Source organism: Sphaerodactylus townsendi, linkage group LG01, assembly GCF_021028975.2.
Source record: "Sphaerodactylus townsendi isolate TG3544 linkage group LG01, MPM_Stown_v2.3, whole genome shotgun sequence".
Taxonomy (NCBI): domain Eukaryota; kingdom Metazoa; phylum Chordata; class Lepidosauria; order Squamata; family Sphaerodactylidae; genus Sphaerodactylus; species Sphaerodactylus townsendi.
Genome location: NC_059425.1, coordinates 19665241 through 19680331, shown reverse-complemented (window position 1 = coordinate 19680331; position 15091 = coordinate 19665241). Strand labels below are relative to the sequence as shown.

Genomic DNA, 15091 nt, shown 5'->3' with positions numbered 1-15091 from the left:
CAGTTCTTTTGGCCAACACACTCCATTCTGCACTTCTGTGTCCAGGTGTCTGTCTGCCCACTGCTTTTCGCTTCAACCATAATGCCAAACCGTACAACAAATCAAGGAATGTTAGGCTCGCTCACGTGATTCACTTCTCTCCCCACATGCGCAGTCTGACTTAGTGACTTCCTCTTGTGTAGCCCTCTGTACTTAGAATCATAGAGTTGGAAGAGACAACAAGGGCCATCCAGTCCAACCCCTGCCATGCAGGAATACACAATCAAAGCACTCCCGACATATGTTCATCCAGCCTCTGTTTAAAAACCTCCAAAGGAGACTCCATCACTCTCCAAGGCAGTGAATTCCACTGTCAAACAGCCCTAACAGAAAGTTCTTCCTAATGTTTAGGTGGAATCTCTTTTCCTGCACTTTGAATCCATTTCTCCGTGTCCTAGTCTCTGAGGCAGCAGAAAACAAGTTTGCTCCCTCTTTGACATGGCATGGCATCCCTTCAAATATTTAAACATAGCTATCGTGCCCCCCCCCCTTAACCTTCGCTTCTCCAAACTAAACATCCCCAGCTCCCCAAGTCTCTCTTCATAGGGATGGACTCCAGACCTTTTACCATTTTGGTTGCCCTCCTCCGGACATATTCCAGCTTGTCACGTAGCTTGGCCATTACATCGAAACTGGCAACTTGTGGTTTGTTGCAGTGGCGCTGCAGACTTTGGTTTGCTGTTCCACTGGCAGTCCTGGTTTTCAGGGCAAATACCAGCTGTAGTTTGTTGGTTTGGGTGTCATGGCAACTTGTGCAAAATGGGAAGTAACAAATCCAATTGTTGCGAGGGAGGGATCGAGCTAGCCCAGGGGTTTCCAACATGGCATCCACCAATCCCTTTTTCCTGGTGCCTGCCAAGTGGGCAGGGCTAGGTCAGGCTTTTGCCTAGCAAGGTATCTGATTAGCATCCTGTTTAACACACTGAAATGTTGAAGAGGTACGTATCAGAGTTATATATAACCTCACTCAGTGACATTTTACGGTTGGCGCTCTTCCCACGTCAGCCGCCTGCCATCCTGTCCCAGAATTCCAAAGGTGCCCACAAGCTTCAAAAGACCGGGGACTCCTGAGTTTCTTTGGTGCTTGTTCATGCAGAGCCAACTCCGCATTTGGTTTTACATCTGAACCCAAACCATACGGATCGCGGATGATTTCGCCTTGGCTCTCCAGGACAGGGTGGTCCTAAGTACGGGAAATCCCAACACAAGTGGGCAGTTTTACCTCTCCTAATAACGGAGCCATCAGTTTAATCCACTGTTGGGGGAGGATCCTGCTATCTCTTCCCTTGTGTTGCAGACCATGTCTGCTGTCCCTTGTTCTCTCCCATGATTTTGTGGAGAAATACCTGGCCGGTTTAGATCCCTGCATTTAATAAGAGTCCCAGGCTCTGATAAAAAATACCAGTGCAAATGAAACCCTTTCCCAGGCAGGGCCTGGGAATTCCCTGGGGGGATTCACTGTAGAATCTTTTGCCCGTCTATTGTTTTTCATTTCTGAGCCTGTGTCAGAACAAGAATCTTTTATTTTTGAAACAGAAGAAGAGATTTTTTCCAGGGGTGACAGAACACCAGTCTGACACAATCCTTTTTTCACGGCACCACTCCCTCCCAACCTGATATATTATTTCTGCCGCTTTGAAAGGGAACTTCCTTATGTTGTCACGTTGCCCGCGCGCCTGAGGCCCAGCGGGATTTTCTGGGCATTTTTTGGAGTTGCCAGTTTTTCACTGTAGACAGATATCAATAAAGAGCAATGAATTATTTTATCACTAGGATCTCTGGTGCCCAGGCTCGGCGTGATGTATCTTGATGACATTTGTTTATGTTTTGCTGTGTGAAGAATCCTGCCCCCCATCTTCCCTCACCCTTGAACTACCGCATTCAACTCTGGTGTTTCCCCCCATATTTTAGTCATTTCTGGCTTAATCCCATTCTAAAGGAAAAGTGAAGACCCCAAATTTGGAAGGGAAACAACCCTCCACACTGTGCCACAGAGAGAATCGTCTTACCGTGACATGCCTCTAATGATGCCGGCTGTAGATGCGGGTGAAATATTAGGTGCTGAAACACAAACCACAACCACACAGCCCAAACAACCCACAACAGCCAGAAAAATACCTTCCAGTCAGCAGCAGTAGTAACATTTTGCAAAATTATGTGAGTCTCTGAATCAGCTTTTGAAACCTGGCATAAGAACATAAGAACTAGCCTGCTGGATCAGACCAGAGTCCATCTAGTCCAGCTCTCTGCTACTTGCAGTGGCCCACCAGGTGCCTTTGGGAGCTCACCTGCAGGATGTGAAAGCAATGGCCTTCTGCTGCTGCTGCTCCTGAGCACCTGGTCTGCTAAGGCCTTTGCAATCTCAGATCAAGGAGGATCAAGATTGGTAGCCATAGATCAGGGGTAGGGAACCTGCGGCTCTCCAGATGTTCAGGAACTACAATTCCCATCAGCCCCTACCAGCATGGCCAATTGACTTCGACTTCTCCATCACCACCTCCTGTGGCAGCATATTCCAAACACCAATCACACGTTGCGTGAAGAAGTGTTTCCTTTTATTAGTCCTAATTCTTCCCCCCCAGCATTTTCAATGAATGCCCCCTGGTTCTAGTATTGTGAGAAAGAGAAAAATTCTGTCAACATTTTCTACCCCATGCATAATTTTATAATTATAATTTTATAATTATGCATGGGGCAACAAGTCACGCAGCACCAATTTTCTTCAGTCGGCCGTCGCTTGGCTCGTGAAACCAGAGTTTAGCCCATTTCAGCCACCGTCAGTCTGAGCTCTGAAATTCAGTTACTACTACACCCTTTAACTTTGTCAGGTGACAGTATCACACCTCATTTGTCAGAGGCCCTGATGCTTCCCTCGCTTTCATCCCCATAACAGTGACAACGTTTTGTGATTTCCAGATTCAATTTAATTATTTTCTGTGCTCTCTGGTACACTGTGGGTGGGCACGGCCAGCCCAAACCACCTGGGTCTTGGAGTTGGGACACCCTGAACCCTTCTGTGGGCATTATCGTGTGGGGAGGGGGCACAGGGGGGGGGCACAGGGAGGAGACGGCTTCAGCACCTCTAATTGGCTACACTGAAGGAGAGATTCAAGGCTGGGGGACAGGTTCACATTACAGGTGAGTCGCTGTGTTTTTGGTTGGTGACGGGGGCCCCCCTGGAAGCATGGCTGCTGTTATACTCAATTGAGTGGGGGCTTTTTCCTTCGTAGGAGGGCAGGGTACTACCTCACTCGCAGAGAACTGGTTTGTTGTGCTCGATCAAAGCGTGTGACAAAATATTTTCGATTGATGGGGAGCCTGCAAGAGGAAACGGGTACCAGCTCCCCACCCCACTCCAGCGGCCCGCCGAGTGGCAGTCTTGTTTCCCAAGATACCTCGTGTCTTCGTAGCCCTAATTCCACCCTGATTTGGTGCTGAGGATGTTCAGAGAGGGGGGGAAGGGGAGCAGGCTGGATGCCCACTGGGCCCAAGAGGCTGATGATGTGGGGCAGGCGTCGCTCAGAGCAGAGCACAGAAGAATTTCTTCTCCCGGAAAGGGTTTTCGGAGGTGGGCACGGGGGTGATGAGGGGGTCCTCGCAGGCATGAGCATCGCAGTAAGTCATCAGGTCAGCTGCCGCCTTGGAAACCTGGAGGGAAAAGGGAGGAGAGACAAGGGAGAATTCTTGGAATTGTGAGGCCTGGCCCAGCTGTTGAAACAAGTGACAGAGAAGGCAAAAGTGAATGTGATGTTTTGGTTTTGTCACTAGACTTTGGAGGCTGAGTTCCCACCTTCATTGGCTGTGATCATTATTCAGCTAGCATCTAAAGATCTCAATACAAAACGGTTTCTCTTGCCTTTTATCAGAGGCGTAGTTGGGCCATACTGAGCCTGGTGCACACTTGTGTTTTCCACCATCCCCCCTTACCTTAGTGAAACAGTGCAGGCTGGAGAATCCATTTTCTCCAGGTTCCCTTCAGGCTGTGAAGAATGGCTCTTGCGGGAATCTGCAGCTTCCCGCCATGAGACCTTCTCGAGACTTGCAAGGTCTCCTGGGAAGTGTAGTTCCCACCAGGTCGTTTTCAGCCTGAAGGGAACAGGCCGATTCTCCAGCCTGCACTGTTTCACTAAGGTGCCGAGAGGAAGAGTGATTTTTCTGTGTGTACCCCCCCAGTGCATGCCTGGTGCAATGCGTGCCCCCTCACCCTCTGACTTTTATGCTTGCATATTGCATTGAATGTTGCATTCTATTTTTTATCGCACTATTCCTCAAACGACTGCAGGTCAGCGTAGTTGGTTTTCCATCTCCATGTTATCTTCACAACAACCCAAGGCTTAGATAAAACCCAAGGTTTAGATAAAACAGCAACTAACCGCTTAAACCCGGGTCTCCCCAGTCTAACACCCACCCCCGGCCTACAGAAGGCTTTGGTGTTCCCTGCTGCCGGCTGGTTCTGTCCATTTATGTGTGCTTGTGGTTTCCACAACTGCACAGAGTATCCTTCATTCCTCTGGGTTGACTTTGAGGTAGGCCCAAACCGCACCACCACAACCAAAAACACAGCTTCTAGGGTCTCCGGTTCTCCATTATTCATGGATTTTATGCAGACAAACTTAAAATAAAGTATCAGTACAGTATCATACTCGGGAGGAGAGCTCATTAAGGGGAATTCTTCCCCCTGGCAACGTTCTCCTCAAGAGAAGCTGCTGATGTTTTAGGACAGTCCAGTAGCACCTAAGAGACCAACAACATTTTAGGGTATAAGCTTTCAAGAGTCAAAACTCCCTGTCTGGCAAAGGGAGCGTTGCCTCTCAAAAGTGTATACCCTGAAAATCTAGTTCTTCAGAGTGCTTCTGGGTGGAATCTAACTGTTCTGCAGACAAAGAAACCAAACTACCCTCTGAAAATGACAGTTTAAGAGTTCCAGATTAGTTTGGGTAGGATAAATACCATCTCTTGCCACATGAGGGCATAACTCCGCAACCTATTGATTGCTGGACAGCCACACACACACACACACACCCCCGCCCCCAAAAAAACACCTTTGTTTTTGAACAGGTTTAAAATGCAATGCAGTTCTTTGGGACCAAACCTGTCCACTGTGGCAGTGGCAATTTGGGTCCTACAAACATGCAGCATTTGAGCCTTCTCAGCACAGGAGCCAAATAAAAGTTGGAAGGGTTGTGGCCCGGTCAGCAGGCCTGGCGTGCCTCAGGTTGTGCAAAGGGCTCCAGCTTCTCGGAGCAGAGCAGCAATATCTGTGCTGAGAGTCAAGACAATTAAGCAAGACCGCAAATGGTGACTCTTTTCCATCAGGAGGGAGGCTGGTTTCAGTCCCTTAATGGGCACCCCTCCCCTTATAAAACCCAAATCCTGGGATCCCATCATGCATGTTAAATTTACAAAGCAGGGCTCCACATTAGGGTTGCCAAAGCTTGCTTGGAAAATTCCTGGCAATTTGGGGCTGCTGCCTGAGAAGGTCAGAGGTTGGGGAGGGGAGGGACCTCGGTGGGGTGTGGTGCCAGAGATTGCCCGCGGAAGCTTTCGGGGAGGACTGACCTCAGTAGTCTGGCAAACTATTGTAATTTCCTGGAGAACTCCAGGCCCCATGTGGAGGTTAGTAACCACCCAAAATCTGCACCTAGTGGCTTAACTGGCTGAATGGCAGCCTGTATTTCAAAAATTCTGTCAGTAAAGGTCGCTCAATATAACACATCTATGTTTTCCCTTTTCCAACTGACATGTTTAAATGCACCCTCTTATAAGAACATAAGAACAAGCCAGCTGGATCAGACCAAAGTCCATCTAGTCCAGCTCTCTGCTACTCGCAGTGGCCCACCAGGTGCCTTTGGGAGCTCACATGCAGGAGGTGAACGCAATGGCCTTCTGCGGCTGTTGCTCCCGATCACCTGGTCTGTTAAGGCATTTGCAATCTCAGATCAAAGAGGATCAAGATTGGTAGCCATAAATCGACTTCTCCTCCATAAATCTGTCCAAGCCCCTTTTAAAGCTATCCAGGTTAGTGGCCATCACCACCTCCTCCGTGGCAGCATATTCCAAACACCAATCACACGTTGGCAAGTGAAGAAGTGTTTCGCTTTAATTAGTCCTAATTTCTTCCCCCCCCAGCATTTTCAATGAATGCCCCCTGGTTTCTAGTATTGCCAGAGAAAGAGAGAAGAAAATTCTCCTCTGTCAACATTTTCTACCCCATGCATTGTCTTTGTAGGGAGACTTCAATCATATCCCCCCTCAGCAGCCTCCTCTCCAAACTAAAGAGTCCCAAACGCGGCACCCAGCGCTCTCCTCAACTAAGGAAGGTGCTCCAGTCCCCTCAATCATCCTTTTGTTGCCCGCTTCTCTGCACTTTTTCTATCTCCCTCAATACATCTGCTTTTTTGAGATGCGGCGACCAGAACTGGACACAGTACTCCAAGTCGCGGTTAAGCATCCACTGCTTTATATAAGGGGCATGACAATCTTTGCAGTTTTATTATCACTTCCTTTCCTAATTATCCCCAGCATAGAGTTTGCCTTTTTTACAGCTGCCATGCATTGAGTTGACATTCCCATGGAACTATCAACTAAGACGCCTAAATCCCTTTCCTGGTCTGTGACTGATAGCACTGACCCCTGTAGCGCGGTTATGTGAAGTTTGGATTTTTTGCCCCTATGATGCATCACTTTTACCATTTTGCTACACATTGAACTGCATTTGCCATTTCTGAGCCCACTCACCTAATTTATCAAGGTCCGCTTGGAGCTCTTCGCAATCCTTTGTGGTTCTCACCACCCTACATAATTTGGTATCATCTGCAAACTTGGCCACCACGCTACCCAGCCCTACTTCCAGGTCATTTATGTGCTTAATCATAGCACAATTATAAACACAATATTTGAGTAAGTATGACTCCAATGCTCACATAAGACTCAAATGCATGTAATCTTATATTTTCAAAGGTTTTCACGGCCGGAATCACTAGGGTATTGTGGGTTTTTCTTGCCAGCTACAGATGCAGGTAAAACGTCAGGAGAAAATACTACTGGAACACAGACCTACAACCTGGAAAACCCACAACACCCTATATGTAATCTTGGTTGCATTTAAACATGAGTTGGAAGCAAGAAAATAAAATAGATATGTTTATGTGTTTTGAGTTTATTGATCTTTATTGAAAGATTTGTGAAATACAGGCTGCCATTCAGCTGGTTAAACCACTATGGTGCAGCTTTTTGGTGATTACTGACTTCAGGTGCCCCAACATGAAATAATATTATGGTGAACCCATCTGGAGGTTGGTAGCCCTATTCCAGTGGTGGCGAACCTATGGCATTCCAGATGTTCATGGTCTACAATTCCCATCAGCCCCTGCCAGCATGGCCAATTGGCCATGCTGGCAGGGGGCTGATGGGAACTGTAGTCCATGAACATCTGGAGTCCCATAGGTTCGCCACCATGGTGGCCTGTTCCATACCATCAATCATTTAATACATAGCTAGTCTCTTCAATGGTCCTCTAGCTTAAGGACACGATTCCGTATTGCTTTTCATTAACAATTTGCCCAGGCACTTTACCAACCTTAGAACTTAGAATATGAGACTGAAAGCAATCAAACTTGTCAGCAGAATAATCATTTCTAAAAACTGTAATCACCAAAGTACTGAAGAGGGGGTGTTTAATTGGCTTTTTTGAAAGAGCAGGATCAAATCCCCCCTCCCAAGGAATGAGCTAGGGCCTCCACAACAAGAATCCTTTTTTCCAGGGTAGAATGGTTTCAGTAAATCTTGAAACACTGCAGAGAATCTTGCAGTCTCTATACTGCCATGCTTGGCCAGAGGTGTAGATATACCAGCTAAGCTTACAAGCCTAGTAGCTACAGTGTTGTCACTGCCAAATTCAGTGGTGCTTCATGGAGACACACCGTGGAAGGGGGGGGGCAGGGGAACAGCCTCCACAGTTTTCGGAATGTTTTCCTTAGTCCAGCCCCTGAAGTAAAGGGAGTAAGCCACCCGTGTAAGCGCCATCCGCTTTCATAATTCCTTTATTCTGCACAATACTCGGCTCTCCGATCTTTCACCGATTTGCTCTACCATCTTCCGGGCCTGCCCAATGCTCATGGTGCTGTTGACTGGTGTCTCACCTTTCATGGCGATGCTGTAAAGGGCACAAGGCAAGAAACTGGAGATGGGTGAGAGAGCATGTGACTGGCACTTTTTAAACAGACAAATTTGTGAAGGAGACTGCTAACAGCTATAGCTAAATGGAACCTCCATGTTCAGATACAGTCTACCTCTGGATGCCAGCAACTGTGGACAACATATAGGAATAGTTATTACCTTCATGCCTTTTCCCTGAGCTGCTTCTAAGTTCCTGGCATGCTGCTGCTGGAAATGTGGTAAGAACTTAAGAACCCTGCTGGATCAAACCATAATGACATCAGCCTAGATAGCCTGAATTGTTTCTCTCTATCAGCTTACCAGCATGGCCAATTGGCCATGCTGAGAGGCTGATGGGAATTGTAGTTCCTGAACATCTGAGAGCCGCAGGTTCCCCTACCCTGGTCTAGGAACTAGACCAGGGTAGGAACCTCTTGACTCTCCAGATGTTCAGGAACTACAATTCCATCGACTACCAGCATGGCCAGGGCCATGCTGACGAAGAGCGATGGGAATTATGTCCCTAATTTATCTGGAGAAGGACCAGTCTAAACAACTTTATTCTTGTTTCACCCATGGCCAACTAGTTGTCCTGAGAAACCAACATTCCCTGATATTTCCCTGGCACTGGGAATCAAAGGTTTATTGTCTCTGAATGAGGATGTTCCCTTTAGTCACCATGGCTAGTAGCCACTAATAGGCCTCTTTTCAGTGAATCTGTCTAATCCCCTTTTAAAGTTATGCTTACAACTATAACTTTACAGGAGCAGCAGTGGCATAGTGATTATCAGCAGGTGTACTTTGATCTGGAGGAACCAGCTTTGATTCCCCGCTCTGCTGCCTGAGCTGTGGAGGCTTATCTGGGGAATAAGATTAGATTCTTTTGATTCAGAATCTTAAAATTGTAGCATTAAATTATGGCTATTTTTTTAAAATGAAGCCAACTTTCCACCTAACCAGGATCCACAAGGCAGTGAATGTTACAAATTTTTTTTAAAAAATAGAGTAATTAAAAATACAGTTAAAACAATTCAACGACACTAGAAGCAGAGCCAGGAACCATTATTGGGGATATGCCAGTCAAAATAAGAAAGTATTCACCTGCAGGTGAAGGACAGCAATAGAGAGAGGCGGACAGTTCTTTCTGGAGAGGAAGTTTCAGAGTTTGGGGGCCACAACCAAGAAGAGCTTTCTCGAGCTGCCACCCATCTAGCTTTGGAGGGTGGGGGCAACTGAAGCAGGGCTTCCAGAGACAACTGGAATGGGCAGATAGGTTCATATGGAAGGAATCCTTAAGGTACTTTGGTCCCAGGTGGTACAGGGCTTAAAAGGTCAATACCAGTACTTTGAATTGAGCCCAGAAGCAAACTGGAAGTCAGTGTAGGTGGAAGAAGACTAGAGTGGTATGATCCTGGGTGGCCTAGGCTAGCCTGATCAAGGAGGCTAATCAGGTTAGTGTTTGGATGGGAAGTCTCCAAGAAAGGCTAGAGTTGCTACACACCCGCAGGCAGTGGTAAGCTCAGAGAACATCTGCTCTCCAGTCCTTATGTTTTGAGAGAGAACACCTGTTCCCTTGAAAAACACATGATGGGTTGCCATAAGTCAGGTGCAACTTAATGGGGGCGGGGAGTGAAATTCGGGGTTGCTTTTAACTGTTTTGATTTCACTGTATGTGTTTATGTGCTTATGTTTTTTAATGTCATGCAAAGCACTACCATTCTATGGTGGGAACTTAAATGCTGTGGAGGGTGTCCAACTCTAGTGCTCCAGATGTTCATGGACTACAATTTCCATCAGCCCCTGCTGGCATGGCCCTGTTTCCAAGATTGGCTGTAGAAATGCCTTGTCTCCAGAAAGTCCACAGCCAGGAGATAGGGTTACCCGCTCTGAGTTGAAAAATACCTGGAGATTTTGGGAGTGGAGGGCGGGTTTGAAGAAGGAATGGACTTCAGTGGGGTCCTAGGCTAGCCTGATCAAGGAAGCTAATCAGGTTAGTTTTTGGATGGGAAATCACCAAGAAAGGCTAGAGTTGCTACACACCAGCAGGCAGTGGTAAGCTCAGAGAACATCTGCAATCTTGGAAACAAGGCTTATGGGAATTGTAGTCCATAAACATCTGAAGCACCAGAGTTGGACACCCATGCTGTAGAACTTCTGGAAGATCACTCTCTTATCTGTGATAGTGAAATAGAAGCTCCATGATAAGACACAGTGTGCTTTTGATACCAAATTCTGGGGATGTTCAATAGGGAAGCATTGTTTCCTTCATCATTAGGGCTTCCAACCTCCAGTTGGTGGCTGGAGATGCCCTGGGATTACAAGTGATCCCCAGGCAACAGAGATTAGCTTACTTGAGAAATGGCCTCTATGGCATTATATCCCACTGAAGTCCATTCCTTCTTCAAACCCACCCTCCACTCCCAAAACCTCCAGGTATTTTTCAACTCAGAGTGGGTAACCCTATCTCCTGGCTGTGGATCTTCTGGAGGCAAGGCATTTCTACAGCCAATCTTGGAAACAGGAGGCTGGACTAGATGGACCTTTGAAGGGAACTCCATATCTTCAGTGATGTAGCCTTACCAAATTTGTGTTGAAGGGCCCAGTTTTGAAAGCTGCCCCCCCCCCCCCGCCCAATGCACATATCTCCACAGTCTACTTGAATTCACACTCTGATATAGCTTCTGTCTAAATGAGAGCCAGCGATGTAATGTAGCGATTAGAGCAGGGATCCCCATGGCACCCACCAATATATTTTCGGGTGTTTTTAGAAAGTGGGTGAGGCCAGGTAGGGCATTTGCGTAGCAAGGCTTCTGATCAACTATTGGGGATTTGATTGGCCATAAGGATTTTTTAAAATGTTGCTTTGGCAGCAGCTGCTACCACAGCACAAGAATCTACCTCTGTTACTGAAACTGAGCTGTAGTAATCATTTTGTGGCTGGCTACACCTCCAGTAGCAGCCATTTTGTTGCTGAACCCACCATCATGCCATGGCAGAATTCGAAATGTCCACAGGCTCAACAGGGTTGGGGAACCCTGGAATGTAAGATGAGGATCTGCCAGTCCTGAGGGGAACTTTGGGCACCCTCTTTTTCAGGCCACTCCCTCTCTCAGCATAACCTACCTCATGGGGCTGCTGTGAGGACAAAATGAAGGGAGAACCATGTAAGCCACATTGGATTCTCAGAGAAACGGAAAGCACAGATAAATTACCAAATCACAAACACACATACGCATATTTAAATTGTTAACTAGCACAGGTTTGAAGAGGGAATTCAAACCACGAATATTACTACCGTGTTTCCCCGAAAATAAGACAGTGTCTTATATTAATTTTTGCTCCCAAAGATGCGCTAAGTCTTATTTTCAGGGGATGTCTTATTTTTTCTGTGTTCTGTTCGTCGGGCATGCTTCCAAACAAAAACTTTGCTACGTCTTACTTTCCGGGGATGCCTTATATTTCGCACTTCAGCAAAACCTCTACTACGTCTTATTTTCAGGGGATGTCTTATATTCGGGAAAACAGGGTATCTGGTTTTAATATGAAGGTAAGTCAGAAATTATTATTACTACCACGAATTCACGTCATATACACACAGTGGTGGTTCGCGCTACTTCGGCAGAACCGGTTGTTAAAAGGGTGCTTGTAAACAACCAGTTATTAAATTATTTGAATCCCACCAGCGGAACCAGTTGTTAAATGATTTGAATCTCACCACTGTATACACAGCTTTTAAGAGGACGGTTTAGGATTACCAGCTTTAGGTTGGGAAAAACCTGGAAATTTTCAGGGTGGACTGGGAGGGTGGGGTTTGGGAAGATCATAATATCATAGAGTCCACCTTCCAAAGTAGCCATTTTCTCTAGGGAAACTGACCTCTACTGGCTGGAGATCAGCAAAAATAGGAAATCTCCAGGCCCCACCTAGAGGTTGGCAACACTAGATAGTAAAAACATTGCCACGTGTCCTGATCAAAGCTTTTAAATAGAATTTGGGGTCAGTTGGTTCAGGAATCTATTTCAGATGCTAGAAACCATAATAATTAAGATGGACGTGCCTTTGAACAGGTGTGGAGTGATCCCAATGAACAACAATCCCACAAACAAAATGTGGAATTGCGCTGAAGGGTTTCCAGGTTCCAGGTCTTGGGCAGGGGGGCTGGGACCTCCTTCTGCCTGTCACCAAGCTTTCCTCATGCCTTTTGGACCACCCACCTATGTGTCTCCCTCACCTGACCATGCATGGGTGGGGTCAGCAATACTGGACCTCATTGGAAGCTCTGGGCCCTGGCAGCTGCCCCACCTCAGGATAAACTGATGCCAGCCCTGCTTCCTAGCAAAAGGCTGCCTTGCAGGTGTTTCCCTGTAAAAATGGAGGCTGCTGCCTGATTCCCAACTACTAGGACCCCCAAGCTTGGCAGATATTTTTAGGGCATTGTTAGGGGTCTCAGAACAGTTCTGCAAGGCGAGTTCCCCACTGAAATTGTGTATAAGCCCTTGCCATAGCCCCATCAAGTGGGTTTTCTTTACTATTGTTTATGACTTATTGGCACAGATTTCCCACTCAACTTTTATTTCTGCAACCATCTTGTGAGGCTGGCTCTAGAGAGAATGATTCCCAAAGTCACTTGTTGCTTGGCAGCTGAAGGTAAATTTGAACTGGGATCTCTTTGGTCATAGTTTTAACACTCCTAAGTACTGCAGCAGTTAGTCTGAATACGTGCAAATGCCTGGTCCAGGTCAGCCAGCAGGATCCAGGCAAACAAGGATTCAATCTTGATCCTCCTTGATCTCAGATTGCAAATGCCTTAGCAGACCAGGTGCTCAGGAGCAGCAGCAGCAGAAGGCCATTGCTTTCACATCCTGCAGGTGAGCTCCCAAAGGCACCTGGTGGGCCACTGCGAGTAGCAGAGTGCTGGACTAGATGGACTCTGGTCTGATCCAGCAGGCTAGTTCTTATGTTCTTATGTTCAAATCCTGGCAAAAAACCAGTTTGCTGACCACTTACAGTACACCAATTCTGTTTATAGCCTTTTGTCTGCATGCTGCGGTTGTACTAGAATTACATCATAGCCAAGACCTGCATGGGAAACAGGCTAAGCGTGTATTCTGAATCCAACAATATTTACTCCCTAATAAGTATGCTTAGGATTGAGGTCTAAGCCCTTGTCCACACTGAAGGTTCAGGACGTGCGTACGCATTACCCTGAGCTCCTTTATGTTCCACTCATCCTGACATGTATATAGTCTCCATACCAAAGCTGTGTATAAAATGCACATTAGCTGAAGCACAAATATTACCTTTCAGCAGCGCTAACCAGTGGGAGGAATCCCTCACATTCATGTGGCTTAATTTATACCTGAAGCTTGTCTTTGAAAAAAAAACAAACCCCACACACCTGGGTCACAGGAAGTAATAACTCACAAGAGCGTCTCTGCGCATGGCCTGAATGTTTTTCTCACACCACTTGGGAGAAAGGATTCCAGGCCTCGGTGTCTGGCTGCGAAGCTTGCTAAAGCCATAACAGTTCTCTATTTAGAAATTAGCTGCTTTTACAGCCTGCATAACAGTACAAACGTGATGGTGTTCAACCTCGTAAGAGAGTTGTTATGATGGAGAACACCAGGAAATATTTCCTTCCCTCTGAGCAACAGGGTGGATTGTAAAACGATCAGAAATAAACCATTTTTGGGGTTCTTTTCTAAATTAACCCCTCAGAGAGTATTCTCTCATCCTGTGTTCCCCTCTCCCCCCTTAAGGTTTTTCTTTTGGGGCCTTGGCTCCTATGTTATCCACAGTAGCGTAATCAATTTATACTGTGTGGTGAGGCTTAATTTTCCCCGCTAGGGATTTTTTTTCTAGACAAAGAAGCTGGGTTTTTTTCTTCCATGTTTAATAACCTCTACCTCAAGAAGAAGTACCCACCTCTGCAAATGTACCTAGGCAGTGCCCAATTTTTCTGCCCTACCCATCTCCCTCCATATGTCACATTCCTTTCTCTGCAGGTAGAAAGCAAACGGGTGGAAAATCCATTGAAGAGGGAAGGAATGTTACAACGCAGAAATCATGGCAGTCCCTGGCATAAAAAAACCAGAACAGCAGTACGCCTGTTATTTTGGCCACATGTCAGTATATCTATCCCACCCTCTTCTGGTATACCTGGCAGGGAGAAATCTCTGCTCCAAAGCCCTTCCCAGTTACCTTCTGCTTTTTCCAGTTCTTCCCCACCCCCTGCCATTCACCAGCTAGGAAATCTGAAATTCCTACAGTGCTCTGGTGAGATACACAAGACTATCATTGCTACCGCGCTCCTGACTCCTTTTGTCTACCCTCTGTACCCTTTTAGGTCTCTGCCCTGAAGAGTCTCCATTTGCCAAATAACTGCACCAGCTGAAGCGACTGACCTCTTTTGATGATGCCTGCTGGCAATGAAGAGATGGAGGAAAATTCAGGTTTCAGCCTCGGGTGGTGATGATCTGGCTGGTGGGAGACTCTTCCTCCCACTGGCCTGGTTGGTAGAGGAAGGAGTGGGGTGTTTCTCCCCACAGCCCCTTAGCAGCCGTTCTCTCCCCTCCCTGATCTCTGATGACTCCACACCGGTGTCTCCCCCACCTCTTCCAGGATGAAGCTTAATTCAATGGACCGGTACCTTGAGGATGCTACAAGCCACTTAAGGCTGGGAACAAACCATCTCTGTGGCAGGGGGTGGTGGTGGTGCAGTTGCCCACACCCAGTTGAAAAGACAGCTGCTTCACTGGGCTGAACGGGTCTGGTTGGCACATGGGGAGTCTTTCCATTGAGGAGATCGAGAGGCAGCAGACAGCAAAACAGGAAGAAAACAGCTAGGGTTTGGGGGGAGGCTAACACCCCCCTGTGCACATAGTGGTACGAGCGC

General features: G+C 46.9%; 1 protein-coding gene across 1 annotated transcript; it reads right to left on the bottom strand.

Moving 5' to 3' along the window:
* Positions 1–2940: 2940 nt before the first annotated feature.
* On the bottom strand, positions 2941–14887 carry GNG3 (G protein subunit gamma 3). The gene is made up of 3 exons (XM_048512727.1): positions 14601–14887; positions 8080–8194; positions 2941–3687 (listed from the first exon to the last, which is right to left on the bottom strand). The coding sequence occupies exons 2-3, from the start codon at positions 8185–8187 to the stop codon at positions 3559–3561; spliced, it is 237 nt and encodes a 78-aa protein (XP_048368684.1). The 5' UTR covers positions 8188–8194; positions 14601–14887; the 3' UTR covers positions 2941–3558.
* Positions 14888–15091: the final 204 nt, after the last annotated feature.

Excerpts from the sequence above, each read along its gene's own strand:
- GNG3 (XM_048512727.1), bottom strand. The coding sequence starts at position 8,187 with ATGAAAGGTGAGACACCAGTCAACAGCACCATGAGCATTGGGCAGGCC. Across the intron at positions 3,688-8,079 it reads GAGTATTGTGCAGAATAAAG|GTTTCCAAGGCGGCAGCTGA; the intron begins GAATTATGAAAG and ends TTTTCCCTCCAG.